Here is a 27,734-nt window from a genome sequence, read left to right on the forward strand (position 1 = left end):
ACAAGCTTAAAATTCATAAGCTTGTACCATGATACAGGCTAAAAATGCATAAGGTTCTAAACAAAAATCTGGACAAAAAAAAACTATTGTGAAGACTCGGCCATTTTGTCGCCTACGACGTGATAGTAGTGGCCAGCAATAGTGGCAAGAGGTGGTGGTCGGCGGTGGTGGTTAGATTTGGGGTGGGTATATGAGTAAATGTTGAATGAGGGAGGGTAAATAAATAAGGGTATATGGGTAAATGAATGGGGCGGTAAATAGTAAGCCCCTAGTTAATTTGAGAACTATGCAACAATCTCAAAATCATGATTTTATAGTTGAAAATTAATCCGTACCTTTTAAAAAGCCAAAAGTTGCAAATAATATTTTCATTATTATGAAAACCAACACACAATACTTCCTTCGTTTCAGCTATTACATCGTTACTTCGTCAGTAAGAGTGAAGAAGGACAACCCCGCTCTTTCTTTTATTTCCCTCTCCTTTCTCTCTCAGCTCCCTCATCTTCTACGGTTAAAGTTTTATTGGCTGTTGAGGCCGAAAATAGTTTGATTTCTTTCATTCTCATTTTTCCCTTATTTTCTTTTTAAATTGTTTCCAAATTTTAGGGTCATTCCCAACTTATTCTTGGGTTTTTCCTAGATTTTTCTTTTAGTATATCAGTAATTAGGAAGTTAATCTAGATTCATACGGGTTTAGGGTTTGTCATATATTATCTTTGTGTGATCCAAAGAAACTCTTTAATCATCATAAGGATCTCTATTATCCATGAACAAGACCTTTCCGTGTAAAGATGGTTGTTGGCCGGCAAGGGCACGGAAATAACACGGCCCGACACGGACACATAGTCGTGGACAGTGGGCCGGACTTGGGCCACATTATTTTCGAATAAAAGCACGGCACAACACGACACTACAAAACGTGCTAAATTAGCAAAGTTAGGCATAGACATGACAACCCCTCATGGTACAAGGGCTTGGACCACTTTTGAAGTTTTCAGCCTAACCCGTTACAAGAGGGCTTGGCATGGGCCGGATGGACCCATTCAGGCTCGGCCAAAACCCAGCCCATCCCGACTCATTATACATTGTGACTGAAAGAACAAAGCAACTTGACATATAACAAGAGATAAAAGAACAAATCATTAACGCAGCCACACAGGCAACACTCGAATCTATAGCTTCACCAATTTCAGAGGTTTATGTTTACAAAATGCTGAATCCATTACTACACTTGAAACAAAATGGATTTCTTTCATGACTACTGTCACGTTCGCTTCTTCAACACTAAACACATACAACAACTGTATAACAGAGTTTCCTGTATGCTAGAAATACTCTTTACCGTATCACCAGCAATTGCCAGTAATTCAGTGAAGATGAACTAAGAGTATATTTGTAGTTATATTTCTTATTTCTTTCAAAAGAATGTCAAAATTTCTATACAGTAACTGTTTTTTGTATCCACAATTGCAGAGTAGACTTAGTCAGAGCAGAAGAGTAATGGTGTACCTCTAGTTTAAATTCCTGGTTGACGTTGTAAAGACAGTGATCAGATAAATATTTGGCGCGGAGGAATGTCCACAACCTAGCCTCAAAGCAAGAGTTTCTTCATGAGTAGTAGAATCAACAGGAGCACCGAAAGCTCGAGCATAAGTTTTGGCCTATTTCCATGTTCAAGAATTTGCTGCCACCTGAAAGTTCAACCAGTAGATAGCTGCTGATGAAGCCTGTTTTTCATTTCCAACATTAATATTTAAATATCAGAACAGCATTTATAAAGTTAACATTGGAGAGAGACTGTATGATTGATTCTGCCCAATTACAGCACCTAGAAAACTAGAAGATAACTTTGAGGCCTCATTTTGTCAGAGCAGCTCAGATAAAGATGGTTGTGGGCCGGGCCGGGCCTCCTGATCCTGGCACGAAAAAAGCACGGTCCGGCACGAGCATGAAGCCGTGAGCCGGGCCTGGGCTGCATTTTTTGGAAAAAGCACGGCACGACAAACACGCTAAATTTAGTAAAATTAGGCTTATGCACGACGGCCCGGCCCGACACAACATCCCGTGGGCCTGGTCCTATTTTGAACTTTTCATCTCGGCCCGCCACGATGCACAATCACATGGGCCTGGCCTGAAGCCCGCCATCTTTTATCTGCTCACACGCAATGGCATATAGCAATGGAAATGAGTTTCATTAAAGGATATAGAACATCTCAAAAGCAGCAGGAAGATGGGGTTGTCTACACTAACCCAGATTAGGAAGGAGTTATATGCTAAAATATGCAGATTGAAGGTAGCTAAATATAGCAAGAGGCTGACATAATTTGTTCATTAGGTCTACAAGCAACAATTTTGGATTTCTATTATGAACGCATGATGATAGCCAAAACACAGCAATTAACAAGCTGGGTGTTATATGTCCAAAGTAATCATAATTCGTGGACAACATTCATCGTGTGTACATAACTTTTGATTACTGTGTACATAGACCTCGATAGGTTTGCATCTTCAAAAGCTAATACTTCATTTATTTAGGACAACACCAACTAATATTACCCCAATGGTAGGGACCTTACTTACCCCTGTAACAACAAGGCTTTTCCTAATCGACCCGTAATTCGATATACAACAAAAATCTGCTACTTGGTAAATAAGAAGTCAAGAAAGTTTATGGTTGAAGAAATTGGTAAAGTATCAGAATATTAATAATGGTATTATAGTAATAAGCGGGACAACCTAACAGTAGCCTCTCATGCAACTACATATTTACTATGGTTGTATACATGAAGTATAAGCTGCACCAAGTTACCATAATAGCATCAATGATTAAAAGCTTAAATTTGGATGGCTCACCAACTTGCATCAGAGGAACCTTCTTCGCGAGTAATTTCCTCTTCCTCAAACTCCTCCAGTATTGCTCTTTGGCGTTCATTTACCTTCCTAAAAGAATAAAGAAAAAACTCAAGCAATTAAGATCCGCTGCTAACAGGAAAAATGTAAATTCCACAATGGTAACGGGAGGAGCATTAATCAAAGCTAACAAATTCAACAATGCAAGTGACTAAAACTCAGACCAGCCAATATCCCAGAAAAGTTTCCACACTCCAGGACAAAAAAAAATGATTAGGTTGCGTCACAGTCCTGCTCATAATGATTCATTCACAAGAAAACTTAAGACAGAGCTTAGTTTGGAATCCAAAGGTAGGCTGATTTCCTCAGTCCTAGTATTGGGAAATCTGCAAGGCCACTCTTCGCCATACTATCAATTAGACCTGTTCATTGGGCCGGGTTAGGGCCATGCCGGGCCTAAGTTAAATGGGCTGGGTCGGGCTTCATTATCAATCTTATCAGGTTGGGCTGGGTTGGGCTGAAATTAAATGGATCGGGCTGGTAGTATCAATAGAGAAAAGGAAGACAGAGAGAAGAATAGACAAGCAAGCCATTAGATCTTTAGACATGGAGAATTCATAATCTATATTGGTTGGATGTACATATGGCTCCCCGATGCAGCCTTGACAGTATAAGGTCAACTTCCATATCAATTAATCATATCATCAACGAGGCATAGGAATAAAGCTCCATATTAACTAAATACATGGGAGGAGGTGTTGATCACTACAAAAGCATTTAAGGAATTCTAGATAAGGAATATGAAAACTTACGTGGGAAAGTTTATACAGAAGCGAACATGTTGATCACCCCGGCTGACAAGAAAACCATGCTTTGCCAATCCTGCCACATGTATCCCCCAAGTATGTAATTACACACTACATTTCCTCCAAGAAGTTGGACAGGAATGAATTATGGCTATGCAATGAATGGTATGAAAAATACTCACCTTTCCCTCGTAGCACCTGAACCTGTCCTGGCTGTACTCCCTTGGGTATCTGAAAGGAAAAAAAAAAAAAAAAACGGACTATGAAACTGGAAGATGGCTGCACCAATTAAGTAAAGGTCTGATGCTAGCATTATTATATATTAAATTACCCCAGGAAGACAGTAGACAACCCGTGGCAAGTACTAACCAGAGAAAGGGATTTTCTAACTTTCTGTTTAAATTTTTCTTTTTGCGGCAGCACACATGTGTTAATAGAGGAAGGTGCAGTCTCTTACTGTAATTGAAAACCAAAAGACATAATATGCAAAAGGAACCTGAGCCCTTGTGCCACGCATCCAAATGAAACAATACAGAAAACTAAGGATAATTTGAGCCCTAGACAAATCTGACAATATCAAAGATCAGCAACCAAATAAGAGCCTGAAAGAAAAAGATCCAATTCAAATTTGCAACAAAAAAATCGAAGACCTGGACTGGATATGCGCAAAGTCTAATTCAAGTCTGCCTTGCTACATAAGAGACCAGCTCTTTTTTTCCAGTTTTCCCATTTAAGACTTAGCCCCTTACCTTACAGCTGCTGACTTTCTCCCTCCTTTTCCTAACTCCTCTCTTTTTCTCTAATACGCAAGCATACCTTCACTCTCAACCAAATCTCATTTCTCAGAGTTTTTAGGAGGCAACACGTGTAACTCAACCTACAACAAGAAGAATGAAGACTATGTATTGATTGTATTCCCCCTAAGAAGTAACAACCATCCCTTCCATAACTGACCCTCGATGCCCCCAGCCAGGTAAACTCATCCTTGTAGATTAAGAACTTTGTTCTTGTATATATGTTGTATCTAATTTTCATTTATTCTTCCAAAGAGTTTTATTTTCTTGATTTTTCTTTTCAGGTTTTCTTTGGACAAATTGTTTGCAGCGTAATACCTTCCAGATCATAAATTATGGTTAAGTTTTTAGGTTTGGTTTATTGTTCTGGTAGATTATTGGGAGATGTTAGGTTTGATTTTTCAGTTGGGTCAGAGTTCATGAAATCTGATTCAAATTATATTAGGAGGAAGCAAAGTCGGTGTTGAATATCAGATTCAGACTAGGTGAGAGTCCAAATCGATTAACCTAACAATGAGATCTGATCCGAATTTAACCAGCTTCCATCACTTTTTATGACATATATACAGCGTGCCAATTTGAACATAATGGAATTCAATCATATATATTACATACAGAAACGCTTAATTGAGGCTACAAGGATAGGACAAAGAGCAGCAAACACATCAACCCAGAAAAATCGTAATAGAGAACATGTGTCACTGCTCATGCACAGATGATAGCACAATATCCTTATAAGCAAAAGAACAATTTGTAATTTGCATCGGCCCTAACTATAACTGGATGATTGAGAAATGGATAAGATTCTTTTGAATATTGTGAAGCAAGACAGGGCAGAGCTTTCCAAATATCAATTACCACTAAATTATAATTTGAAGGTGCGCCATTAAAATTCAGAAATGAGATAACGATTAGCAAGGAAGCACATGAAAGGGAAGGGAAGGCAAAAGGGTGAAAATGACGGCAACACAAATAGTTAGAAGAGTTGCAATGTGATAGAATCTCACATCCAATGAAATTTTTCCTGTCAGCGTTGGTACCTCAACCTTACCACCAAGTATAGCCTGCAAGAATAAAACAGTCAGAAAGTATCCCCTTCTATTGACATTTTCCAGAAACCAATGTGTAACTAACCACGTCTTATAATCCAGACTCTATTTACCAGAGAACAATAAGTTGAAGGAACTCAAATACTCAAATTGAACCATGAAGTAATTATAAAGTAATGAAAATTTGAGGAAATGTCACTGTATGTTCAGTTCATCTAAAATAAAATATCCCAAATACTATAAATGCAACAGTGATAGAAAATACTTGTCTTACAATTTAGTTGGATAAGTGTTGTGTTATAAATTAAACTTTTCTTTCCAAGAAAAAAAACTGATGGTTCAATTTAAGAAAAAAAAAGGATCATAGCAAAAATTATTGTCCAAGGTACTGCATGACTGCATCCCCACTTGCAATGTTGCAAACATGTATATTTCTTCACAACTTCCAGTACTACCCATGTGCCAGGTGATGGGTATTGTCGTATTGATGAAGAAAAACACACATTTCAAGTGGAAAGGACTATAGGAGTTACTCTGGGTATTCACATGAGACACTTCTTGTCAATTTACAAAAAATCAAGTGATGTTCCCTTAACCTGTTACCTCAAAACCAAATAAGCCCATCAATGTGATGGAATTTGAGAAAACAGAAATGATGCAGCAGTACCCACTGGGCAAAACGAGGTTACAGTTAGAAATTCAACTGCGGAAAAGAACAATATACCCAAGAAGCTGTAACAGAAGCATGTAAGGGTGTCCTGATATTAATTTATTTACTCCTTTAATTTGAAGAGACATCCATTTAGATTTAGCATCTAGGGTTTGACAGCCATATCTGCAGGAAAGAATCAAACCGATAATCATATATACCTGTATAAAGCTTATATTAGCATCCACATAAAGATCTGCACCAATTCTACTAAAAGTAGGATCATCAGCCACCTACAGATGAGAGCAATGGGGAAGTAAGTGTCAAGGAAGCAAAAAAAACTACAACTAAACGAGTATAAATGTCAGGGAGGCATAATATTGGATACTTGAATTGATGGTCTATAAACAGCTACATACTCTTAACATGGAGCTTCCAATGCTGAACAAATCACATTCAATGTACTACCCAGAAGCACTAATGCAATCAATCTTATCATTCGCCACACTGAATGCAACTACTGCATACTAATTAAAACAAAACTTCTGCCTATCAAAGGGAATATTCTTTGATGAAGAGGACTTTTTCAGCTTTTATCAATCTTCAAATGACTTGGGTGACAGAAACAGCTCAGACTGATATAACACTCTAAAGCATAAGGCGTTACTTAAAAGGTTGATTGTAACAAAATATGTCAACCTATTAGTGAACCGGAATATCACATTAGTTAGGGTGTGCTCTCTTCACTTGGTTTCCACTTATCTAAACTTAACATATTGAACATATGAGCCTTAACTTAATTTATCAGAACTTATTGGCCTGGATTTTTGAACTTAACGCATCTGAACTTACTAGAAATCGTCGCAGTTGAGAATTGAGCTCAGGTAGCCCTTATTGGCTCTGAGCTGAACACTGCCTGAACTAGAACTTTTTGGTCTTAAACTTAATTTTCCCAATGTAAGTGAAAACTCAGTGACGAGAATAGAGCCTAATAAAGAAAGAAAGGTAGAAAAAAAATCAGACCTCACAATGCTGTGTGAAAAAATTCCCATATGAAATTAATTCATATAACAGCACCAATCATCCATTAAAAAACACAGAGAAATCGCTCCAAAACTACCAATAAAAGTGGGTAAGAATATATATGGAAATGAACTATTAGCATCAATCACAATTCATGCAGAAGACGCAGGTGTAGAAGAAACAAATTTCTGCTTCCCATCACACTAAGTGTCTTCTTCTCCTAAAAGAACTCTCCTCCCCCCCTCCAAAGGGAGAAAAAGAACAAGAAAAAACGAGATAAGGAAGCACAGCATGAAGCCCCTAATAACACAAACAAACTATAAAACCTTATTTCCTTGCTATAAAAGGTAATTTTAGGCAATCCCCGAACCAATAAGCCACTTTCTAAATTTAACGAATTGAAAATTTGAACTTACCCGTATTATGCTTAACGATACCTTACACCTATAACAAAGAAATACACATTTGGCATGAAGGAGATGTAAAAATTTACAGTGAAGAAAATTTGTGGTACTTTACAAAATACCATAAAAATGACCGCAATCAAATGCGGTCTATCACATAGAGATGGAAGGAGTATCAAACATTAGTGTGAATACAGTACACCTGCCTTTTCACAAAACTAAGACTGCTGAATAGTAAAAAAAATACCTCTAATCTTATGTACACATTTCCAGATGTCGCTCCTTGTCCCCCAGAGTTACCACCTTTAGGGATAGTGATAGTGTCACCAGATTCCACACCTAGGCAATTAAACAAACCAGGGCATACAAAAACCAGTAGTTTCAGACTTTCAGGCATAGAGTTTCAAACTAGAACATTGGCAACAAATAAGCATACAAGAAAATAAAGTAACCTAGTTTAAGCCAAAATACTAAACTATCCCCCCCCCCCCCCCCCCCCCCCCAAGAAAAACAAAGAAAGTTCTTATTAACATTAACATAATATGAGATTCAAATGATGCAGAGAGTTGCAGACCAAAGTTCTAACAAACTTAAAAAAACAATACTCACAAGCATTAGACGAAAGACATGGAAGGAATTCATAAGTAAAGTTCATCTGTTAACGAGTTTTTTATGTTATTGGGAGATTAATGGTATGTTCATATACTAGCGGTTCCAAGTATGCATTATAAAATTCAATAATAGCGGTTTCTAGGACAATCATCATAGTTTCTTAACTCATAACCAAGCATACCAGAATGGCAGATACTCCTAGGCTTCAAGCTTTTTTTTTTTTGTTCAATGAGGTCTAGCCAAAATTTGTGCTTCATTTTAGAAGCTGGAAACTAAATGTAGAGCTAAAATCTTCTCAACACAAAAGGACCAATAACTATTACTCTTTTACATTATGTATGCTGGATTGCTGGTAAGGAGTCTCTCCATTCTGTTTGTAAAGATTAACTGAAAAAGAAGGTACACAAGAAGTTTACACTACTAAGCACTAACCAGCCGGTATCGTAACTCTAACTTCCTTAACACCTTCAAGCACCCCATGTCCTTTGCAGGAGCCACATTTTTCCTGCAAAACAATAAATGTATAACGTGAGGTACTCAAATGTTAAGAAGCATATATTCGTTTTAATCTGGGATATAATTATTTTACTACTTACAGTAATAACTCTTCCTGATCCCTTACATGAGCTGCAGGTGGTCGAAAATGGAGGAATAGTTACCTGCTCAACAGATTTTATTTAATCAGCACATAATAGAAACACTAAGCCAAAACACGGTAGAGAAATGGATCATCATAAGAAGAATAAGAAAGGGTCATATAATCCAGTTGAACTTACCCTCCCAATCCCACCACATGTTGGACAAATTCTAGCCTTTGCATCAATAGGATAGCCACGCCCATCTAAATCACAAGCCAAACATGAAAATATATCAACTTTAGTAAGATGGAAAAAAGAAGATTCTCAAATATTTGTGTACACAATAGTTAAATTAATAAAACAAATCTAGTATGTAGTAGTGACAGGCTGACAGCAGAAGTATTATCAGTCAAATCGGGTAATAGGAAGCTCCAAATTCTTCATTGAGAAAAAGGCACAAGCTAGAGTCTATACAACTATCAAATTCAATTTCTAAGTCCTGTCAAGATCCTGACTCGGCTTTCCTCATAACAGATAATAAGTAAAAGAATATAAAATACAAGACATAACATCAACAACTGCTTCCACCACTCAAAGTAAACAGAAATACGCCAAATGCTAAGTACACAGAATTCCCTCTTCCAAAACTTCCTTCTCCAAACACAAGGCCTCAGGGTTTTTGGATTTAGATAAGGTATAAGAAATTATAAAAAAAGGGGGGGGGGGAAAGTGCATTTAGTGTCAAAAGAACAATTAAGGTGCTTTACTCACGGCAGGAATCACAGGGGAGGTGTGCATTAAAAGACAGGTCCTTTGTGCAACCTTTTGCTGCCTCGGAAAAAGAAAGCGAGAGCTCAAGCTGAAAAGTTCAAAACAAGGTCAGAAATTTTGTAGTGCGGAGGAAATTAGAAATTATTTTCTAGACATTGAACCTGAATATCAGCTGCAAAATTTTCCTTTTCATCTTCAAATATCTGCAAAAGAGAAACGATAAATCACTCTATCAGTAATCAATAATCCTTGAACAAGGTTTGAGCAGAGGAAGACGAAGACAACAGTCACAACAGGTGCCCATAACTGAGATTCCAGGCATAAAATAGCACATATGATTTCCGTATAGCTAAAGCAGGTTTAAGAAATAACACTAGCAATACCTCAGAAAATATTTTATGGAATGAGGTTGAGAAGTTGGTTTTATAAGCACGTCTAAACGCCTCAGCATCAAAATCATAATGTACATTCTCTGAACCCCTGCTGCCAGAATCTTGCCTTGCATAGCCCGAACCTAAATTTAGGCTCTTAAGAGAAAAAAAAATAGACAATGTTGGTCATGAAATACATATATTTGAATAATGATTACTATAACATCTACCAAAATTTAACATAGAGACTGCCAAGATAATGGATATATCACAATGACAAATTAAAGTAAATTTGACAAAGGATCAAGTGAAATTGCTAATATTTGTACTTGATAATTACCATGTCATACTGCGCTCTTTTCTCAGAGTCTCTCAGAGTCTACAAGCATGCCACCAACATTGAAGAAGAAAGACCATTAGTTTAGAGAAATCCATTAGGCGTAACACGCAAATTAACCAGTGAAGATTGAGACCTCATAAGCATCTCTTATCTCTTGAAACTTCCTCTTCGCAGAAGGATTATTCTTATTCGTATCTGGATGATACTTCTTCGCCAACTGCAGATTTGTGAGAGATATCAAAAATTAAAAAAATTAAATAAGAAAAGAACTCTTCAGGACGAAAGGGATCTGAAGGAGATGGAAATTAGAAAAATCAAGTGGAAGTGTGGAACCCCTAGTATCTATAAAAATTTGATCATGTGGAGCAGAAAATTAACGGATATGTTTTCTATAAGTTCTCATGTCAATGGCTTCTATATGACAAGGCTGAATCATCTGATAAGTCTCACAAATAAAGCTGTTACTTGACTTTTATATTTTGAGTAAACAAATTGCACTCTTAAGTCTTAACTCTAAGCTCCACGTATACAGAACTTTCGCCAGTCATCCTAAACATAAACTACTTTTTCCACTAACTTTAGCCAATCATCCTAAACATTACTACTTTTTCCACTAACTTTCACCAATCATCCTAAACATAAACTACTTTTTCCACTGAAGTAAATACACTCTACTCTCACATTCTCACAGGTCCGACAAAAGTTCAAAACATTAGCTTCAAACATTTTCCAATTCAAGATGATAAGCCCTGAGAGAGGCACAACCTTTTCCATGAAATAGAAAAGGACTATATTTTACATTTTTGAACTTATTTATTACTACGTACTAGCTTATGCTAAATCTCATGACTAAACACGTTCAAGTATTTAACGAAACACTTCCATTATATATGCTTCATTTCAATACTCTGTAACAAATAGATAGATGTTAGAAACTCTCTTTTCACAATCGTCTAAATTCTTGTTGCTAGCTCCACAATTCCATATATTGCAGAGATAGCATTTCCTAGAAAGCCAGACCTACTCTCTCTCATCAATTCCGTAAATTGAGCTATTGATAAATTACAATACAACAAAACTTGAGAGAGGCACAACCTAGTCTCCATGAACTAGAAAATAACTACTATATTTACATTTTTTTAACTTATTTATTACTAGCTTACTGCTAAATATCATGACTAACATGTCCTAGTATCTAACCAAACACTTCCATTATATATGTCTAACCAAACACTTCCATTATATATGCTTCATTTCAATACTTTGTAAAAAATAGATAGATGTTAGAAACTCTCTTTTCAAAATCGTGTTAATTCTTGTTGCTAGCTCCACAATTTACTCTCTCTCTCTCACTCGTCAATTCCGTAAAGTGAGCTATTGATTGATAACAATACAGCAAACTCATCAAATGCAACCAAAACATCATAATTCACTATAAACATCATCCAAATCTCTAACAAGAAATCAACACAGCAACCCTCACCTCATGGAAAGAGTTTCTAATCTCATCACGACTGGCATCTTTCGCCACCCCCAAAAGTTCATAGTAATTCCGTTCACTCGAGCGCAACGGCCCTAGATTAAACATAATCAACCCAAACAATCAATTTCAAATTACTCAAAATACCCAGTAACACCAAACACTTTCATTGAAAAATCTGAACCTGTAGCATGAAAATAGCGCTTTGCTAATGGAACTGAAAATACTGCTTCACCAAATGGGTTCCCATTTATCCCAGCAACATATCTATAGCTGCCAAATCCTGAAAATAAACAGTATTACAAATAATGATTAATCAATCATACCCCGTAGTAATATAGATAATTATAACATATTTTCGATCAATTACAAGCTGAAAGTTATAATTAAAACATAAATTAAGAAGTAGAGGAATGATAATACACTTGTAATGTGAGCTAAAAATAATGCTTGTTGATTTCCTTCAATAGAATTGCAATGAAACCCACGCGACTGCAGATTATCAATTTACAGAAATGAGCATCAAATTAAATCATAAAAATAAAATTAGAAACATAAAATCTGGTTGCAATTGATTACTTACATTGAAAATGCGGGTTAGAGACTTAGAGGCGAAACCAATTAGCTTGATTTTCCTCATTTTTTGAAGAAATTTAGGGGAAATAGTGAGTTGAGTGAGACGATAATTATTTCGGATGAAGTAAGGAAATTAGTGTAGCTTTTTCTGTGTTAGAAGCTTGGGAATCAAGAAATTTATGAAATTTGGTGTTGTTTCTCCCTCTCTTTCTTTCGTTTCATGTTTTTCTTTTCTTTTTTTTTTTGTTTGCTTAGGGTTTAAAGGTTTTAAAGTTTGAGCGGTTCGAGTAACTAACTACCCTCAGTTCCATTTTACTTCTGACCCGGACTAAAAATTCAACCTTAATCGTCTGAATCCGTAATCGATCATGATTCGAAATTTTGATAAACACGGGTAAGCCGTAAGCCGCCTTGTATCCGACCCGACAAAACTAACCGATTTTAACCCGACGTTGTATGACGCGAAGTAGACACTCGACTGAAAGATGATCGATTACCGAACTGACGCGACCGGACAATGATCGAACCCGATTCGACACCCAACCCGGCAATGATCTTAACCCGATTATTACCCGATATATCCTGTTAGTTACCCAACCTGTGGAGTAAATATTTTACACTTGAATATTTAAAGATGACCAAATCAGTTATTGACTCGAAATCCATATTAACTTTGTATATGTATTGACTTGACAAGAACACGTGATAACCTGGTTTGAATAAAACTCAAATTTGAAATAAATTGAACACCAATTTATAAAATATAAGAAAAAAATAATCATAGGTGCCTTGACCAGATTCGATAGTTATCGGACCAGATCTTGACCAATGTCTGGGAATGAACCCGCCATGAATTTTGATCAACCCGATAATTATCCGGTCTAAACTTGACCCAAGCCCGGAATTACCTGCTACAACATCGTCTAAAACCCGACTATAAAAGACCAGAACCCAAAATTGACCACGATCTAAACATGACTCGACCCGACCTGTATCCGAAATGAAAAAATAAACCAACATGACCTGACCGAAAAGTAACCCCACCTGAACCCAGTGACAAAGTGATCCGACACGACCCGACCTGATCATGACTCGAGACACGAGGTGACCTGACCCTATCCGTATAACCATTTTGACAGCTCTACTTTTGACATACGAAGTATAATGTTATGGTCATGATTTAACAAATAATCAATGTGGATTAACCACTATTTTTCTTTACGTGTAATATCATGCATGTAATTTAACGAATAAATTTAATGTATAACTAGTACATGCATGGGCGAGTGTTGAAAAGGTGGAAAGGTTTTTTCGGGCATTACTTCTCAAATTGATGTTTTATTTTCTTTCTTTATTTATTTATACTTTGAGGGTGTGATTTACTTTATTTTAGCAAGTTATTTTGAGAGTATTATTAATTTAATTAGTATAATACCCGTGTGATGTATGGTTGTTTATAATCTAAATATAAATTTGTATGAAATTTGGTAAACAATTATCATTAAAATAGAGTTTATAAATGTTCTCCAAATAAAAAATAATTAATGATAGATAAATTTGTTCTTGCTCATTCGGTGGCTTACTTATTAAAACAATTAAAACGAATAAGGGTATATAGATAAAATTATTTTCATTCCCTCAATAAATAAAAAGATAAAATTATTTTCATTCTCATTCATCACTTGTGCAAGCATAAAGTTATTCACCTGTCCTCCACTTCGTGTAATAGCCACGTAATACTCGCGCAGTCTCCCTATCAACTTCATTACTCGATCACTTATCACCTATCTATATCATTTACTTAATTGAGTTATTGATGACTTTGAGGCGGGGTAGGGCCTGCACTTCCGCACCCGCCTAGAGTTCTCATCTTCATCCCCTCCATCCACGATATGAACGAAACCCACCTCACCCAACCTCCCTCTCGAGAGGTACAAAATAAAATTCATCCCCTCTTCATTACCTTCCTTCACGTGTATCCACACCCACCCAAGACTCAACTTTTCTTTTGTAAGAGAGTTTTTAAAATTTAAAACTCTATTATAGTGCCTCTGAAAATTCATTTGTCTGATTAGAGTTATTGAGTAAATAAATAAAATATCATAATATGTAAGTTAATAGTATTTTTTTTATATATATTCATAATCAATCATACGAAGGATTAACGACTCGGGCGGGTCCAATCTAAAATCCATCATCGCCCATTCACCCACGACAATTACATTTGTTAACCCCATCACTCAATAAACTTTCCTCCATCGTCGCCCACTTTGGGCGGATGCACAGGGGGATTTTCCAAAAAATCGCTCCACTAACAACTTGACATCCCTATATTAAAATAATCCAATTTTTCTTTCAACTAGATTTTAAACATATTGATATAAGTTTATTACAAAGTATCAAAATTGCTTGTATTAGCTATAATATTGAAAAAATATTTAAAAGTGACCTACATAATTAGGATTGGGTGAGTGTTCTCAAATCCGATCAATTCAAACACGCCACATCACCAAGGTGGGTACATGCTATCCTCATACCCACCCACCAAAATCTATTTTTGTTAGTCAACATTAGTCAATCATCTATGTTTAACTTTGTCGTCCAACCAATCTAAAATCCAAACGCGCCCAATCATCAAGTGTGATTCACCATTTACATATATAAATTTTATTTTGCACCAAATTCTAAAGTGATATTGCAATCATTTACATTAATATATAAAAAGTAATTTGTTATTACAAGTATATTAATAATAAGGAAACTTAATCATCTAGATCACTTTAATAATAGTTGATTTTTTAGATAGTTGATTACGATATATTAGTTAAAATTTCAATCAACATGCTCTTAAGACTTTTATAATATGAGCGAATAAATTATTATCTGTCCTCCTTATAAAAATAGTACGATAATGAGAATGTGGCAAAAGTTATTTTTGATATTTAAGATTAAGTATAGGCTTCGGACTAAAGAAAGTATACGACTACATTTTGTTAGTTAACAAAGGGCCTATAAAATGTTTAAGACGACCTCGTCAAATACATTAAATCAATAGTTAACTTTTGTTGTGCATATCCGTATTCATTATATGACACAAATTCTTAAAAAGTTGATAGTATTACAATAATATAATTGATAGTCCACGTTAAACTATTATAAGATTTTCTATATCATAATCAAAAATTGTATGCACAGATTTTCATTAGATTACAAATAATAAACGATCAAAGGAACGTTCGAACATATCCGTATTCAGTATATGACACAATTTCTAAACGAAACTTGATAGTAATTATAATTCATCATTATTTATGTTATAAGATAGGCAAATCAGAGAGCGGCATTAGTCATCTCTACATCAATTTGCATATCTTTTATATAGTACAGAGTATATAGATTTAAATTAAGAAATTTATTGACATGAGTAAAAAAATAATTCGTAGTATTATCGATTATTACCATAAGTAATTATAATATTTTAGGTAAAATATATACAAAATATATTAATTATTTTATCATAGCTTAGTCACCAAAATTATAAAAGAGGTAAATCACAGCGACATTTGTCAGCTCATCAATTTGCCTCTCTTTTAGTATAGTACTACATATACAGATGTTTGTTCAAAATCGACTAAAATATAAGTCAATTGTTTAGCCTATAATATTTGGGGGAATTATTGAAGTAGAGAGAACTATGTAGCCGTGCATCATTTTTCTTGTTTACTACTTCCATTTTTTTTTATAAAACACTTTTATTTTCACGGTTGTTAGTAACTAACTTCAACTATTAATATCTTGAATTATCAATTATTATAAAATTATATGAAAATTGGTAGTATTATGTAAATATTTAGATAAATCCAACAAAATGATATGGAGTACATGACTATGTGCATCATAAAGTATTAATAATCACCAGAACACTGAAAGGTAGAGGTAGTGTGAGTATAATAGCTAGTGTAAATATCAAATAGTTGCAATCTAAAAATTTTAAGAGTTACGTAGTAAATTAGTAGATAAATAGATTACACAAGTTTTTCTCATGTTTAAAGAAGTTACATAATTTTTTTAAGTAATAAAATATTACTGTCAATGTCGATTATAATTATCGAATTTATTTGCTAAATATACTACGTATAAAATAGTACAAAATGACGGTTATAACTATCTCATTTAGTTGTTACACTATTATAGAGTATTATTGTAATTTTTTTTATACTCTTATTCATACTTGATTGCTTTTCTAATTTATAAGTATTCGAATTATGTAAGTACGAAATACAAAATAAGTAGACTATGCTTAAATATTTATAAAAATCATACTACGTACTCCGTATAATGGATTAATTTTTTATACACACATAATCTCTTTTTTTTTTACCACATCTGGAAAATATAACCCCTCATATAGAATGAAATCTTTTTTCACTTTGAAAAAAATAGAATAAAATATTTCGCGAGGTAAATGTTAATAAATAATTATATAATCAAGTTTTATTTTTACTTTTTTATAATTCTATAAGAGAGGTCAATCAATAAGTGACATTAATTTGTCATCACCACATTGATTTCCTTTCTTTTAGTAAATTATTATATAGATGTAATTTATAAATTAGAAAAAAGTTTTTAATGAATTTAATATCAATAACTAACAACCTGCCTGTTTAAATGTACTTTAGTACCCGTACAATGCACGATATTTACTACTACGTAAATAGTTTTATTTAATACTTTTAATAGTTTAATAATTATTTACTGAAAAGTCAATAAAATAAAATATATTTCGTAAATGAGTTCATCAAGATTAATTGATTTAATTTTCACTAAATAAATAATTAAAAAAATGAAGTTAAATGATATAGACTGCATACTATCATTTGAGCTACATACATTAAAATGTTTGATTTATTATATTCTATTTAATTAATTTCCAATACAAAAACCTTTTAAAAAAATTATTACAATATTTTAATCAAATGAAAATATAATGATGAGCAAACATATTATTTAATAACGTTTTAATGGAATAATTACATTGGTTATCACGAAAAAACGATCTACATAAAATCCATATCATCACGTATTAATGTTTTTTTGGTGTCATAAGTTTAGGACTTGTACAACGTACGATGATTAATACTCCGTAAATATTATTAACACTTTTAATAATTTGAAAATTATTTACAGGAAAATTAATAAAACAAAGGATATTTTATCTTTTAACAGCTTGAAAAAAATCAGTTTTTGTAAAGAATATGATACTTGTTACATAAGTAAAAGTCCAAACCAACATGTCTTCAAATCAGATTTCAATGTGTCGGGCAGTGACTGCAACATAAAGTTGGTTACTTTAATTTTCTTATTCCTTTTATATTTTCATAAAGACGTAGATGAAAGGGTAATACCAATAAAAAAATTCAACTTCAAAATCTGTGAATTCGTTCATCGAAGTATGGAATACCAATAAAAGTATGGAAATTTTCATCGAAGTTCCAGATTCTACCGTCTTTGTATATGCCAAATTTCACGTAGAAGGTCTTAGTACACTGTTCAAAAAAAAGAAAAAAACAATATATATCAGGAAAAATAAGATACTTTCAAATTTAGGAATCATCAAGAGGTAATGTAATGTATAAATTAGAAAAAATCTGTTAATAAATTCAATATCAACAAATAACAACCTGCTTTTTTTTTAATGTAATTAGTACCCATGCAATGCACGATGATTACTACTCCGTAAACAAATTTATGTAATACTTCTAATAATTTAATAATTGTTAATTGAAAAGTTAATAAAATAAAATATATTTCGTAAATGATTTCATCAACTCCAATGATTACTACTCCGTAAAAAAAATTATGTAATACTTTAATAATTTAATAATTATTTATTGAAAAGTTAATAAAATAAAATATATTTCGTAAATGAGTTCATCAACTTCAATTGATTTTATTTTCACTAAATAAATAATTAAAAAAAATTAGTTAAATGATATAGATTTCATACTATCATTTAAACTACAATTCAAAACCATACATTAAAATGTTTGATTTATGATGTATTTTAAATTTTCATAAAAATTAATATATAATACAAAAACCTTTTTAAATTTTTTATTACAATATTCTAATCAAATGAAAAGTATAATGATGAAAAAACATACTCCCTCCGTATTTATTTAAGAGATACACTTGGCCGGGCACGGATATTAAGAAGAAAAATTGAATGAAATAAAATAATAAAGCAAGTGTGGTTGATTAGATATTTTAATAAGTAAACAAATGGGGATCATATCATTTTGGTGGGGTGGGAGGTGGGGTGGGTTTATGAAATTATTTGTTTAATAGGATGGTGAGTCACAAGGTAAATTAAATGTATTATTTAATTAGATGGTGGAGTTGATAAATTTCTAAAATGGCAAGTGTATCTCTTAAATAAATACGGTCTGAAAAGGCAAGTGTATCCCTTAAATAAATACGGAAGGAGTAGTATTTAGGACTCGTACAACATACGATGATTAATACTCAGTAAATATTATTAATACTTTTAATAATTTCACAATTTTTTACAGGAAAGTTAATAAAACAAATAATTTTTTTGTCTTTTAACACCTTGAAAATATTAGTTTTTGTAATTTAACACCTTACTTAATTTTTGTTATATTTAAACATCTTAACAAACAAAAATTAGAAATCGGCACCACAAAAATTATAGAAGGACTTCTCTGTTTAATTAGTCTTTGGTTTTCCAAGTTCTAACAGTCTATAATGGTCTCCCTTCTACAATATACGTTCTCACAGTCACAGATCAATGACATCTCTTTTTCTGTTTCATCTTGCATTTCTGTTCACGATATTGTAAACACAAATTTCAAGTTTGCAAAATAATAAACTAAAAATAATGTGAACAAAATACATTTTATTGATTTTTGTACTTTCTAGGTATATTTTGTGGGTACAATCTCTAAACTTTGCTACTCTGATTCGATCTCCACTTTGAATATGAATTGGCCTTGGTTCACGGACTGATTTGATTGGTTCACGAAATGATGGGAGAATATTTGAGAGGTTTAGGTTTGCCGTCTATTTTCTTCTTACTGGCAAATGAACTGCATCACTTTATTTTTATAGAGTTATGAGACCTCTAGGGTTTATATTTGCTTTGGTACTTTTAAGTTGGACTTAACAATCATGACCCATTAAATAGTTTTAACCATTTTTGTTGAGTTTTAACCATTAAAATAACTAAAATGGGCCAAACTAGTTTAGTAACCCAAAATTAGTTTTATTGACCGTCAAATAATTACCAAGTCAATACTTTGACTTTTTGACCCAAGTAATATCCAAACGTGACACATTAACGAATTTTTCGTGCCTACAGACATAGCCTCTATATATAATCTCCTCCAGCAGGGGAGCAACTACACAATATACAAGTGACAAGTAGTCGAAGCGACACTACTGCTCAACAAAATCTCCTTCACCACTTTATTCTTCATATCATGAGTGAATCAGAACAATACAACAATGTACACATAACATCAAAGAGAATATTAAAAAAGGGGCAATGGCAAAAGAACAGAATAGGCAATAAAGATGGTCATACAAGTGCGTTAGAGACACTACACTACTCAGATTTGCCTCTTAATTATCTCATGTTGTTGGTGCAAAGAATGAAAAGAAATGTGATTGAGGCCCAACCAAAGAATAAAGCATGAAGCAAGTCTTGCTTGTTGGCGTGGTAGTTGTAGACCGTGGTTACTATCTGGCAAGTAAGGAGTCAATCTTTGTGGAATTACAAGGCAAACATAGTGGAGAAGATGATTAAGCAGCTTCAATTTAGTTTTATAAATAGTGATAGCATCCTTGTTCCTAAATTTGGCAATGATTGAATGTAATTTAATTCTTTGTTATTTAGGTTGTTAATTTGTATCCTGTTAAGGTTGTGTTCTGTTCACTTTATTTCTACTTATTTCAAAAAAAATAAGTTCAGATAAGATAAGTTCAGAAAAAACAAGGGTTGATCAAGTATAATTTATAACTAAAATAAGTTTTGATAAGTTCTAATAAGTTCAGTTAAGTTCAGATAAGTTCAGGAAAAATAAGTGAAAATCAGGTGAATAGAACGCACCCTTAGTCTGTGCCTCTTTGATTCATATGCAGGGCAACTTATCTCATCAAACACCCCCATGATTATGACGACGGATTTTACAAGTTCATACCAAAGTCAGGTCTAACGGCCTATGTTTGTTGTAGGCAACCACAACTTGCAGCTGTTGTAGCCTTTGGTAAGATAACATACACAGATTTGTAGATATACTTTATATTTCACCAGAAGCCATAAAGCACTTTTCCCCTTGAAGAAACGATACTAGTGTAGTACCCATGCGATTCACGATTTATAATCTAAATATTAAATTTGCATGAAATTTAAACTATAATTATTTACAATTATCATATAAATAGATCTCATAGGTATTCTTCTAATTAGATATAATTATGGATAGATCTGTTATTACCCCATTCAATGACTTATTTATTATAAGAGTTAAACCAAATAAAGTATATAAAATTATTTTTATCCCCATCCATCACCCGTATCAAATGTAAAGTTATTTCCATCAATCTTTTACTTCGATATCATGCCTACCTAATACCCTCGCCACCATTTATCTCATCACTTAACACCACCTATCTCCACTATCTATTTATTCAGTTATAGATCACTTCAAATCGGAAATCTCATTCCTACTCCACCATCTACCTAGGTATTCACACCCGCCTATTTTTTTGTATGAGAATTTTGAATTTTAAACTCTATTATTCTATAATATTTGACATCGCTCGTGTGATTAGAGTAATTGAGTAAATAAAAGAAACATTGTACTCCCTCTGTTCCTTTTTGTTCTTCCCGTTTGGGAAATGGTGTGGGAATTAAGAAAATGAAATTTTGTAATAATTGATGTAAGAGAAAGTAATAAAGTAGTAAAGGAAAGTAATAAAGAAATAAAGGAGAGAGAAAATATTTTTAATAAAGTAATAAAAAATCGTAAAAGTGGGGTTAGGTGGGTAAATAGGGAAATGTGAATGAATTAAATAAGGGAATGGTGGGGAATTTTAGAATAAAAAGTCATGTCTAAAAATAGAAACGGGAAGAACATATAGGAACGCCCAAAATAGAAACGGGAAAAACAAAAAGGAATGGAGGGAGTAATAGGTACGTTAGTAGTAAAATATGATGATATTAATAATCAATAGATAAAGTATAAGCGAGGCGGTGGATACAACTTAAAATGCATCCTCACAAGTCACCCGCTGTGACGAATACATGTTTCATCCCATCTTCCACCAAACTTTCTTCCATCCTTGCCATCATGGGTTGGATGTGAGTCTTCCAAAAAATTCCCCAATGAAAATTTAACATCCATATTGTCAACCAATAATCTACCATGCCTTGCATGCAAGATTGGTCGTATAAAAACGAAATAATATGTTAGATGATTAGTATATTAGAATCAAAAAAAAAAAAAACATGTGATCACCAAATACATAAATGTGCAAGATTTATAAGAAAAGCATTATTCATATTTGTAAACCACACATCTAAATTACTAAAGATATGTATTATTTGACCGTTAATTATCTTTAATTATCATTTGAACTATATATCACTTCAAAGCAAAAATCTCATTCCCACTCCACCACCGACTCGGGTATTCATACTTGTCTAAATCTCAATCTTAAAACCTACAATTTTTTGTATGAGAGTTTTGAATTTTAAAACTCTATTATTCTACAACATTTGACAATTCGATTGTGTGGATAGAGTAATTGAGTACTAAATAAAACATTATAATAGGCGGGTTAGTAGTAAAAGAATGTCGATATTCATAATCAATTGATGAACTATATAACCTGGGGTTGGTATTAGTGTTCAAGGACCTCTTACTCCTTAATCATGTCTCGGGTTCGAGCCTTGAGTATGGAAAAAATCAGCTGAAAATGATACTAATACTACCCATCGAAATACCAATATAAACTATCGCGAAGGATTAATCCACTCGCCGAAAGCGGTGAAAACTCCCATAGTAAAATAAAAAAGATTTGATGAACTATAAGCGAGGCTGCGGGTCCAACTTAAACTTCATCATCGCCCGAGATTTTAGCTAGATCCGAATGTACGTTGGGGCATCCAGGGTCACGTGGCAAAATAATATTTAAAAAACAAAAAAAGAAACAATTTAAAAAATTGCAAACCCACGAATTGCAGATTGCAACCAAAAACCCAAAACGTAAAGCTAAAACCTCCGTTCTCTCTCTTGGCAGCTTCGCCTCTTCGGTAGTTCGGTTCTTTGTCAAATCGCCGCCGTTGCTCCGCCGCCTACCACCACCAGCCAGTCAGCCACGCAGCCAAAACCCTAACTACCACTCTTCCTTTCATCCACTCTACCAGCCACGCAGCCGGCAGCCCGCAGCCATTGACGCAAATTGCAATCGCAGATTCGCAGCCCACGGGCCACGATACAGCCCGCAGTTCGCAGCCCGAAGCAGTGACTTGCGAGGAAGAGGAGGTGAATTGCAGTCAGAGTTCGAGCTTCAGTGACCCAGTGAGGTATTTAGGGTTTTTCGAATAATTTTATTGAGCTCAATCTTAATTAATTTATTCGTTTTAATTCAAAGTTTGAATGTTATATTAAATGGTATGAATGTTATATTTGATGGAATTTGAAGAAGATTGAAGAAGTGTAAAGAAGACGTCGGTAGCAGTGATATTTTTGATGGATCATCGTGTGCTACTAGTAGAATTGCTGGGGTGAATACTGTGCCACCTTCAGTTGGGTTGTCGTATATCGAACCGAGTAGGGGTTTAGGGTTTTCCGAATAATTTTATTGAGCTCAATCTAAATTGCTTTATTCGTTTTGATTCAAAGTTTGAATGTTATATTAAATGGGTTGAATGTTATATTTGATGGATTTTGAAGAAGATTGAAGAAGTGTAAAGAATACGTGGGTAGTAGTGATGTTTTTGATGGATCATCGTGTGCTACTAGTAGAATTGTTGGGGTGAATACTGTGCTACCGTCAGTTGGGTTGTCGTTTGTCGAACCGAGTCGGGTTTTGAAGAGGAAGATTGGGTGTATTGATGTTGCTACTCAGATTGGTAGCAGGAAGAATAAGCTTGAGGATGATTATGTTAAGATCAAGACTATAGGGCAGGGGACATTCGGGTCGGTTTGGTTGTGTAGGTGTAAGGCGAATGGGCGTGAATACGCGTGTAAGATGAAGAAAGGGGAGGAGTATGTGCATAAGGAGGTTGAGATAGTGTGATGTTGAATGCAGTGTATGATGCAGTGAGATAGTATCAAAGTAGAGAGTGGTAGATTTACTTTTCTTGGAAATGCTATCTTTTTTATTATGCTAGACATGAATTTGTTTGAATTTGATTTCTATTGTAGATTATCTATGTCCTTCAATCAAAGTCTTCATCTTTTGTGTAAAAAAAAGTAAGTATGATTTATGAGCTTGTTATTGTACCGCCCTTCATTTTGCTTATTTGTTGAGAATCTAGAGTCTGGAAAAGTGATGGGGCAATGAATGACCTTCTTTATTGCCTCCTTCTTTGTTGTGGTTTTTTATGTCTAAAGAAGTGATGCAGGTTATGTGCATATGCTTCAATTTTAAACTTCAACTCCAAAAAATCACAATTATCATAATCTCTAGACAATTTTTCTATCTTATATTTATACCTTGAAACATCCAGGTAAGGTGAACTTACCATGGTGAGAGGGAAGCCAAATATATTAATAACTGGTACACCTGGGACCGGGAAAACCACTTTTTCATCTGCTCTTGCAGAGGCGACCCAGCTTCGCCATGTGAACATTGGAGAATTGGTCAAGGAGAAAAACTTGCACGATGGTTGGGACGAGGAATTTGACTGTCATATCATAAATGAGGATCTGGTATGTTATTCACCCTAAGCATTTGTTGGTTGAGTAAGCTTTGGTTCCCCTCTGCTCATCTTTTCATTTGTAGTATATTTGTTAAAGCACCTTAAGGGCTAAATGTGCTTCCGTCGTTATGTCTTAAGCTCGTTATGTTTTAAATAATAAGGGTAGCTGTTATTACATTATCTAGCAATTATTTAAATTGCTCACATGAACTCGTAGTTTTACTTTTGCCAAGCATAATAAAAGTAATTTGGCAGTGGCAAAATATATTCTGGTCATGACGAAAGAGATTTAATAGATCATAACAACCAAAAGTAGTGAATTCATTAAAAAGCCGGAAGCAGTCTTGTATGTTATGATGAAAATTACGCGACTTTTCCCTTAAAACCAATGGTTCAGGGAACACCTGCCAAAGACTCTTTTCAGGGAAGGGAGGACAGGTTTGTTGAAATTTTGGGTCTCCTCGGGGTCAATCATGATCGTAGTGGTGGCGGGGAATCGGGGATGCTGTCGTGGAGGAGCTTCCCACCAACGAGGTCGGTGGTGAGGAGTTGCACGGGTAGCTTTCCATGTTTTTTATTATTAAAATAAAATTGGGAAGTGGGATGGTTTTTTGTGTGGTTTGAAATTGAATTTGGAGTAGTTAAATCATGTTGGCTCTTTTTTTGGGTTATAGGTGAGGGTTAAGGTAGTAGCATTGGTAGGGAATGAGTGTTTAGGGAGTAGTGGGACACGTGTCTCTTTAATGTTGGCCATGGGATGGTTTTTTGTTTCTTCATCTTCCAACTCCCACGACTATAGAGATAGAAGAGCAGAGAAAGAATTAGAATTGTCAGTAAGAATTTGTGGGATGACTACTTGTTGCACTGGCTTAGAAACTTGTTCATTTTCCCCAAGCTTTCCTTTATCTGTTTTTGGCGGCATAGTTGTCTTCTCAGGAGCCCACGTGGTATTAGAATTCTCTGTTATTCGGCCCACTTGGATTTGATTTTTGTTGTAATTGTTCCCTCTTGTTTATTAACCATAATCCACCGTCCATTATAGTCGATATGCCGCTCACCAAAACTGACCCCGGTGGTATTTGAAGGCAGTTGTTTCAATCTTTCGATCTGAGATTTTCCATTAAACACGACCTATGAGCATGCCCAAATGTAATACATCGTTGGCAGAACCAAACACCTTTGATTTGCAAAATGTCTACCCTCACCTTTCAATGAGTATTGGTTTTTATCAGCGTGCCTAATTGTTGTCCTATCTCCTCAAGTATTGTTTTAGAATAAAATTCTAAATGTAACTCTGGTAAAATGACCCAAACCGTCCCGTATCAACCTTTGCATCGGATGGTCAGAAAGACGATTCCCAACATTGAGTCCAAACGTGCTCCCCCATAATGAACCAAGTCCCCCCCCCCCCCCTGCAAGAATGTTACTCTAGACCTCAGCTGTTAATCCATTTATCGCATAAAATCCTTTCCCCAAGGCTAAGAGTTCCCGCTTAAGTTGTACTCTCCACAACTTCTGTAATACAGTATGTAAATATTCCTTCTCAAAGGATTGCGCCATCACCTTGACAATCGAAGAGCTTAACCGTGGTTACGATAGCTACTCATAACGTTCTTCCGACACCGGGAGGAATAGATCGCTTCCTAATGTGTACAAGGATGGTGGGGTGGTGACATAGGGTAGTGTGGGGTTGTATTTAGGTGGTTGGGTGTGTCCCTTGTGAGTGGGTTGTGTTGACCACTTCCTTGAAGGCTTAACCTTGGTAATGGGTTTTGGTGTTTGTACTAGAGCAGCTGGTCGTTGGGTGGTGGTGTTTGGTGTTGTTGGTTGATGGTTGACTGTTGACTGTTGGCCCTTGGTCGATCCGTAATGTGTTTCCCCGTTGTCAAGTTTTTATGTGCCTTGAGGGCAGTTGGCGTTGTTGTTAAAGAGAGTATCTCTCTAACATTTTTATGGTTAGTGAGAGTAGTGTTTCATTTATGGTTGCAGCTTCAAATATTGGGATTTGGGATGATCAGCCCAATGACTTAATGAGTAACTTGCAACATATTTGGTGTTTGTGGATTAAGAGCGATAGAACTAGTTCACCCAGGGATACTCGAAAGTAGTGAGTGGGCATATGATAGCTTTGTTCTACTCCCTCATTCTCAATAAGATTAACACTTGCTTAAAAATGGATGTTTGAAAAAATATATTAGGAGGATATATACTACGGAGCAAGTACAAAACAAATAATTTATGCAATCAATTACTATAATATTACAAGGTAATATAACAGATCTCTAAATATTTGTTCATTTCAAACCTAGTTTGTTCGGATTTTGGGTCAGGTAATATGAAGTTAAGGTTGATTCAGTTTCGGGATGTAGTTAACTTTGGGTAATATGAAGTTAAGTTTCATTTGGCTTTGACAGGTATGTGATGAGCTAGAAAATATGATGGAAGCTGGTGGTATAATTGTGGATTACCATGGCTGTGATTTTTTCCCTGAGCGATGGTTTGATCGCGTTGTGGTGTTGCAAACCGACAACTGTATATTATATGACCGCCTCAGCAAGAGGTATGACATTAACATTCTCTAAATTATATTCTTCCAAATAATTATTTCACATTTCACTAAATTATATCTTTCCAGCATTAATTATTTGGTAGCTCAACTCTAATGATAATGATAAAATCCTGCTATGCTACAGAGGCTATTCGGGTTCAAAACTTTCAAACAATATTGAATGTGAAATCTTTCAAATGTTGCTTGAGGAGGCCAAAGAAAGTTACCAAGAAGACATAGTGGTGGCAATGAAGAGCGACTCGATCGACGACATCAATAAAAATGTTTCAGATTTGACAGATTGGGTTGCAAGCTGGTGCAACAACTCAGCTCAGAGTGATAACATGCGCGATTGAAGTGTGTTAAGCATGTAGGAATTAAGGGTGTTCAAAAACTCCCGACCCGCTAACCCACTTCAAATTCACGGAAAGTTACGGGTGGACGGGTACGGGTCCCTTCTCGTCGGTTTTTCTTTAGGCTTCTTCTTTCCTCCCTTCTCATCGGTTTTTCTTTAAACATACTACTCTGTATTTGTGTGGATATGGTTTTTGTGCCGTATATTTAGGGTATGAGAAATTTGCTTCTAAAAAGTCATGTGAGATTTTGCTACATTCATATCAATGAATATTTTTAAAATATCAAATATTTGTAGTGTGTACTTATTGACTTATCGTTAGTTAAATATATTATACGAAGTACGGAATATAAGACGGTCTTATGTATAACATTACGGAGTAGCAAATAGTTGTACTTACTTTTAATCAAATAGTTACAAGTTGATATTAAATAGTTATGTTCTTTTAGTTATATTTTCAAACCAATAGTTTTAGACTTATAGTTTTTATGGTCTCATAGGAGACCTGCTAAAGATATTTACTCCGTAATAGTTTGAAGTCGTAAATCGGTAAACGAGATGAAAGAAACTTGTCA

General features: G+C 34.6%; 2 protein-coding genes across 5 annotated transcripts; one reads left to right on the forward strand and one right to left on the reverse strand.

Annotated features, from left to right (window-relative positions):
• Nucleotides 1-1,142: 1,142 nt before the first annotated feature.
• On the reverse strand, nt 1,143-12,562 carry LOC110802828 (chaperone protein dnaJ 1, mitochondrial). Of its 4 annotated transcripts, none has more exons than XR_008928527.1 (20): nt 12,311-12,562; nt 12,153-12,219; nt 11,912-12,010; nt 11,731-11,822; nt 10,381-10,464; nt 10,248-10,286; nt 9,920-10,063; nt 9,698-9,739; nt 9,537-9,624; nt 8,964-9,028; nt 8,784-8,846; nt 8,620-8,692; nt 7,823-7,914; nt 6,370-6,441; nt 5,458-5,514; nt 3,839-3,887; nt 3,663-3,732; nt 2,854-2,940; nt 1,829-2,152; nt 1,143-1,691 (listed from the first exon to the last, which is right to left on the reverse strand). XR_008928527.1 is itself a non-coding variant. In XM_022008362.2 (19 exons), exons 1-19 carry the CDS (start codon nt 12,365-12,367, stop codon nt 1,700-1,702), a joined length of 1,368 nt encoding a protein of 455 aa, XP_021864054.1. In that variant the 5' UTR covers nt 12,368-12,562; the 3' UTR covers nt 1,143-1,699. The 4 variants fall into 4 exon arrangements, 2 of the variants coding, with proteins under 2 accessions (XP_021864054.1, XP_021864009.1); XR_002537360.2 differs by having other exon boundaries at nt 1,143-1,727; XM_022008362.2 differs by lacking the exon at nt 1,829-2,152 and having other exon boundaries at nt 1,143-1,727.
• A 9,996-nt stretch (nt 12,563-22,558) lies between these two features.
• On the forward strand, nt 22,559-27,449 carry LOC110802747 (adenylate kinase isoenzyme 6 homolog). Its single transcript, XM_022008224.2, has 4 exons — nt 22,559-22,915; nt 24,065-24,266; nt 26,671-26,816; nt 26,950-27,449. The coding sequence occupies exons 2-4, from the start codon at nt 24,081-24,083 to the stop codon at nt 27,158-27,160; spliced, it is 543 nt and encodes a 180-aa protein (XP_021863916.2). The 5' UTR covers nt 22,559-22,915; nt 24,065-24,080; the 3' UTR covers nt 27,161-27,449.
• The last annotated feature ends 285 nt before the right edge of the window (nt 27,450-27,734 follow it).

Source organism: Spinacia oleracea, chromosome 2 (genome assembly GCF_020520425.1).
Source record: "Spinacia oleracea cultivar Varoflay chromosome 2, BTI_SOV_V1, whole genome shotgun sequence".
In the NCBI taxonomy this organism is placed as follows: Eukaryota; Viridiplantae; Streptophyta; class Magnoliopsida; order Caryophyllales; family Amaranthaceae; genus Spinacia; species Spinacia oleracea.

Bases quoted from the DNA above. Each gene is read 5' to 3' on its own strand.
- LOC110802747 (XM_022008224.2), top strand. From the start codon at position 24,081: ATGGTGAGAGGGAAGCCAAATATATTAATAACTGGTACACCTGGGACC. The intron at 24,267-26,670 runs GTATGTTATTCA...TGGCTTTGACAG, and splicing joins ATATCATAAATGAGGATCTG to GTATGTGATGAGCTAGAAAA. The intron at 26,817-26,949 runs GTATGACATTAA...GCTATGCTACAG, and splicing joins TATGACCGCCTCAGCAAGAG to AGGCTATTCGGGTTCAAAAC.
- LOC110802828 (XM_022008317.2), bottom strand. From the start codon at position 12,367: ATGAGGAAAATCAAGCTAATTGGTTTCGCCTCTAAGTCTCTAACCCGC. The intron at 9,029-9,536 runs GTGAGTAAAGCA...CTTGTGATTTAG, and splicing joins CCTCCCCTGTGATTCCTGCC to ATGGGCGTGGCTATCCTATT. The intron at 3,888-5,457 runs GTGAGATTCTAT...TTTTCCTTTCAG, and splicing joins CAGGAAAAATTTCATTGGAT to ATACCCAAGGGAGTACAGCC.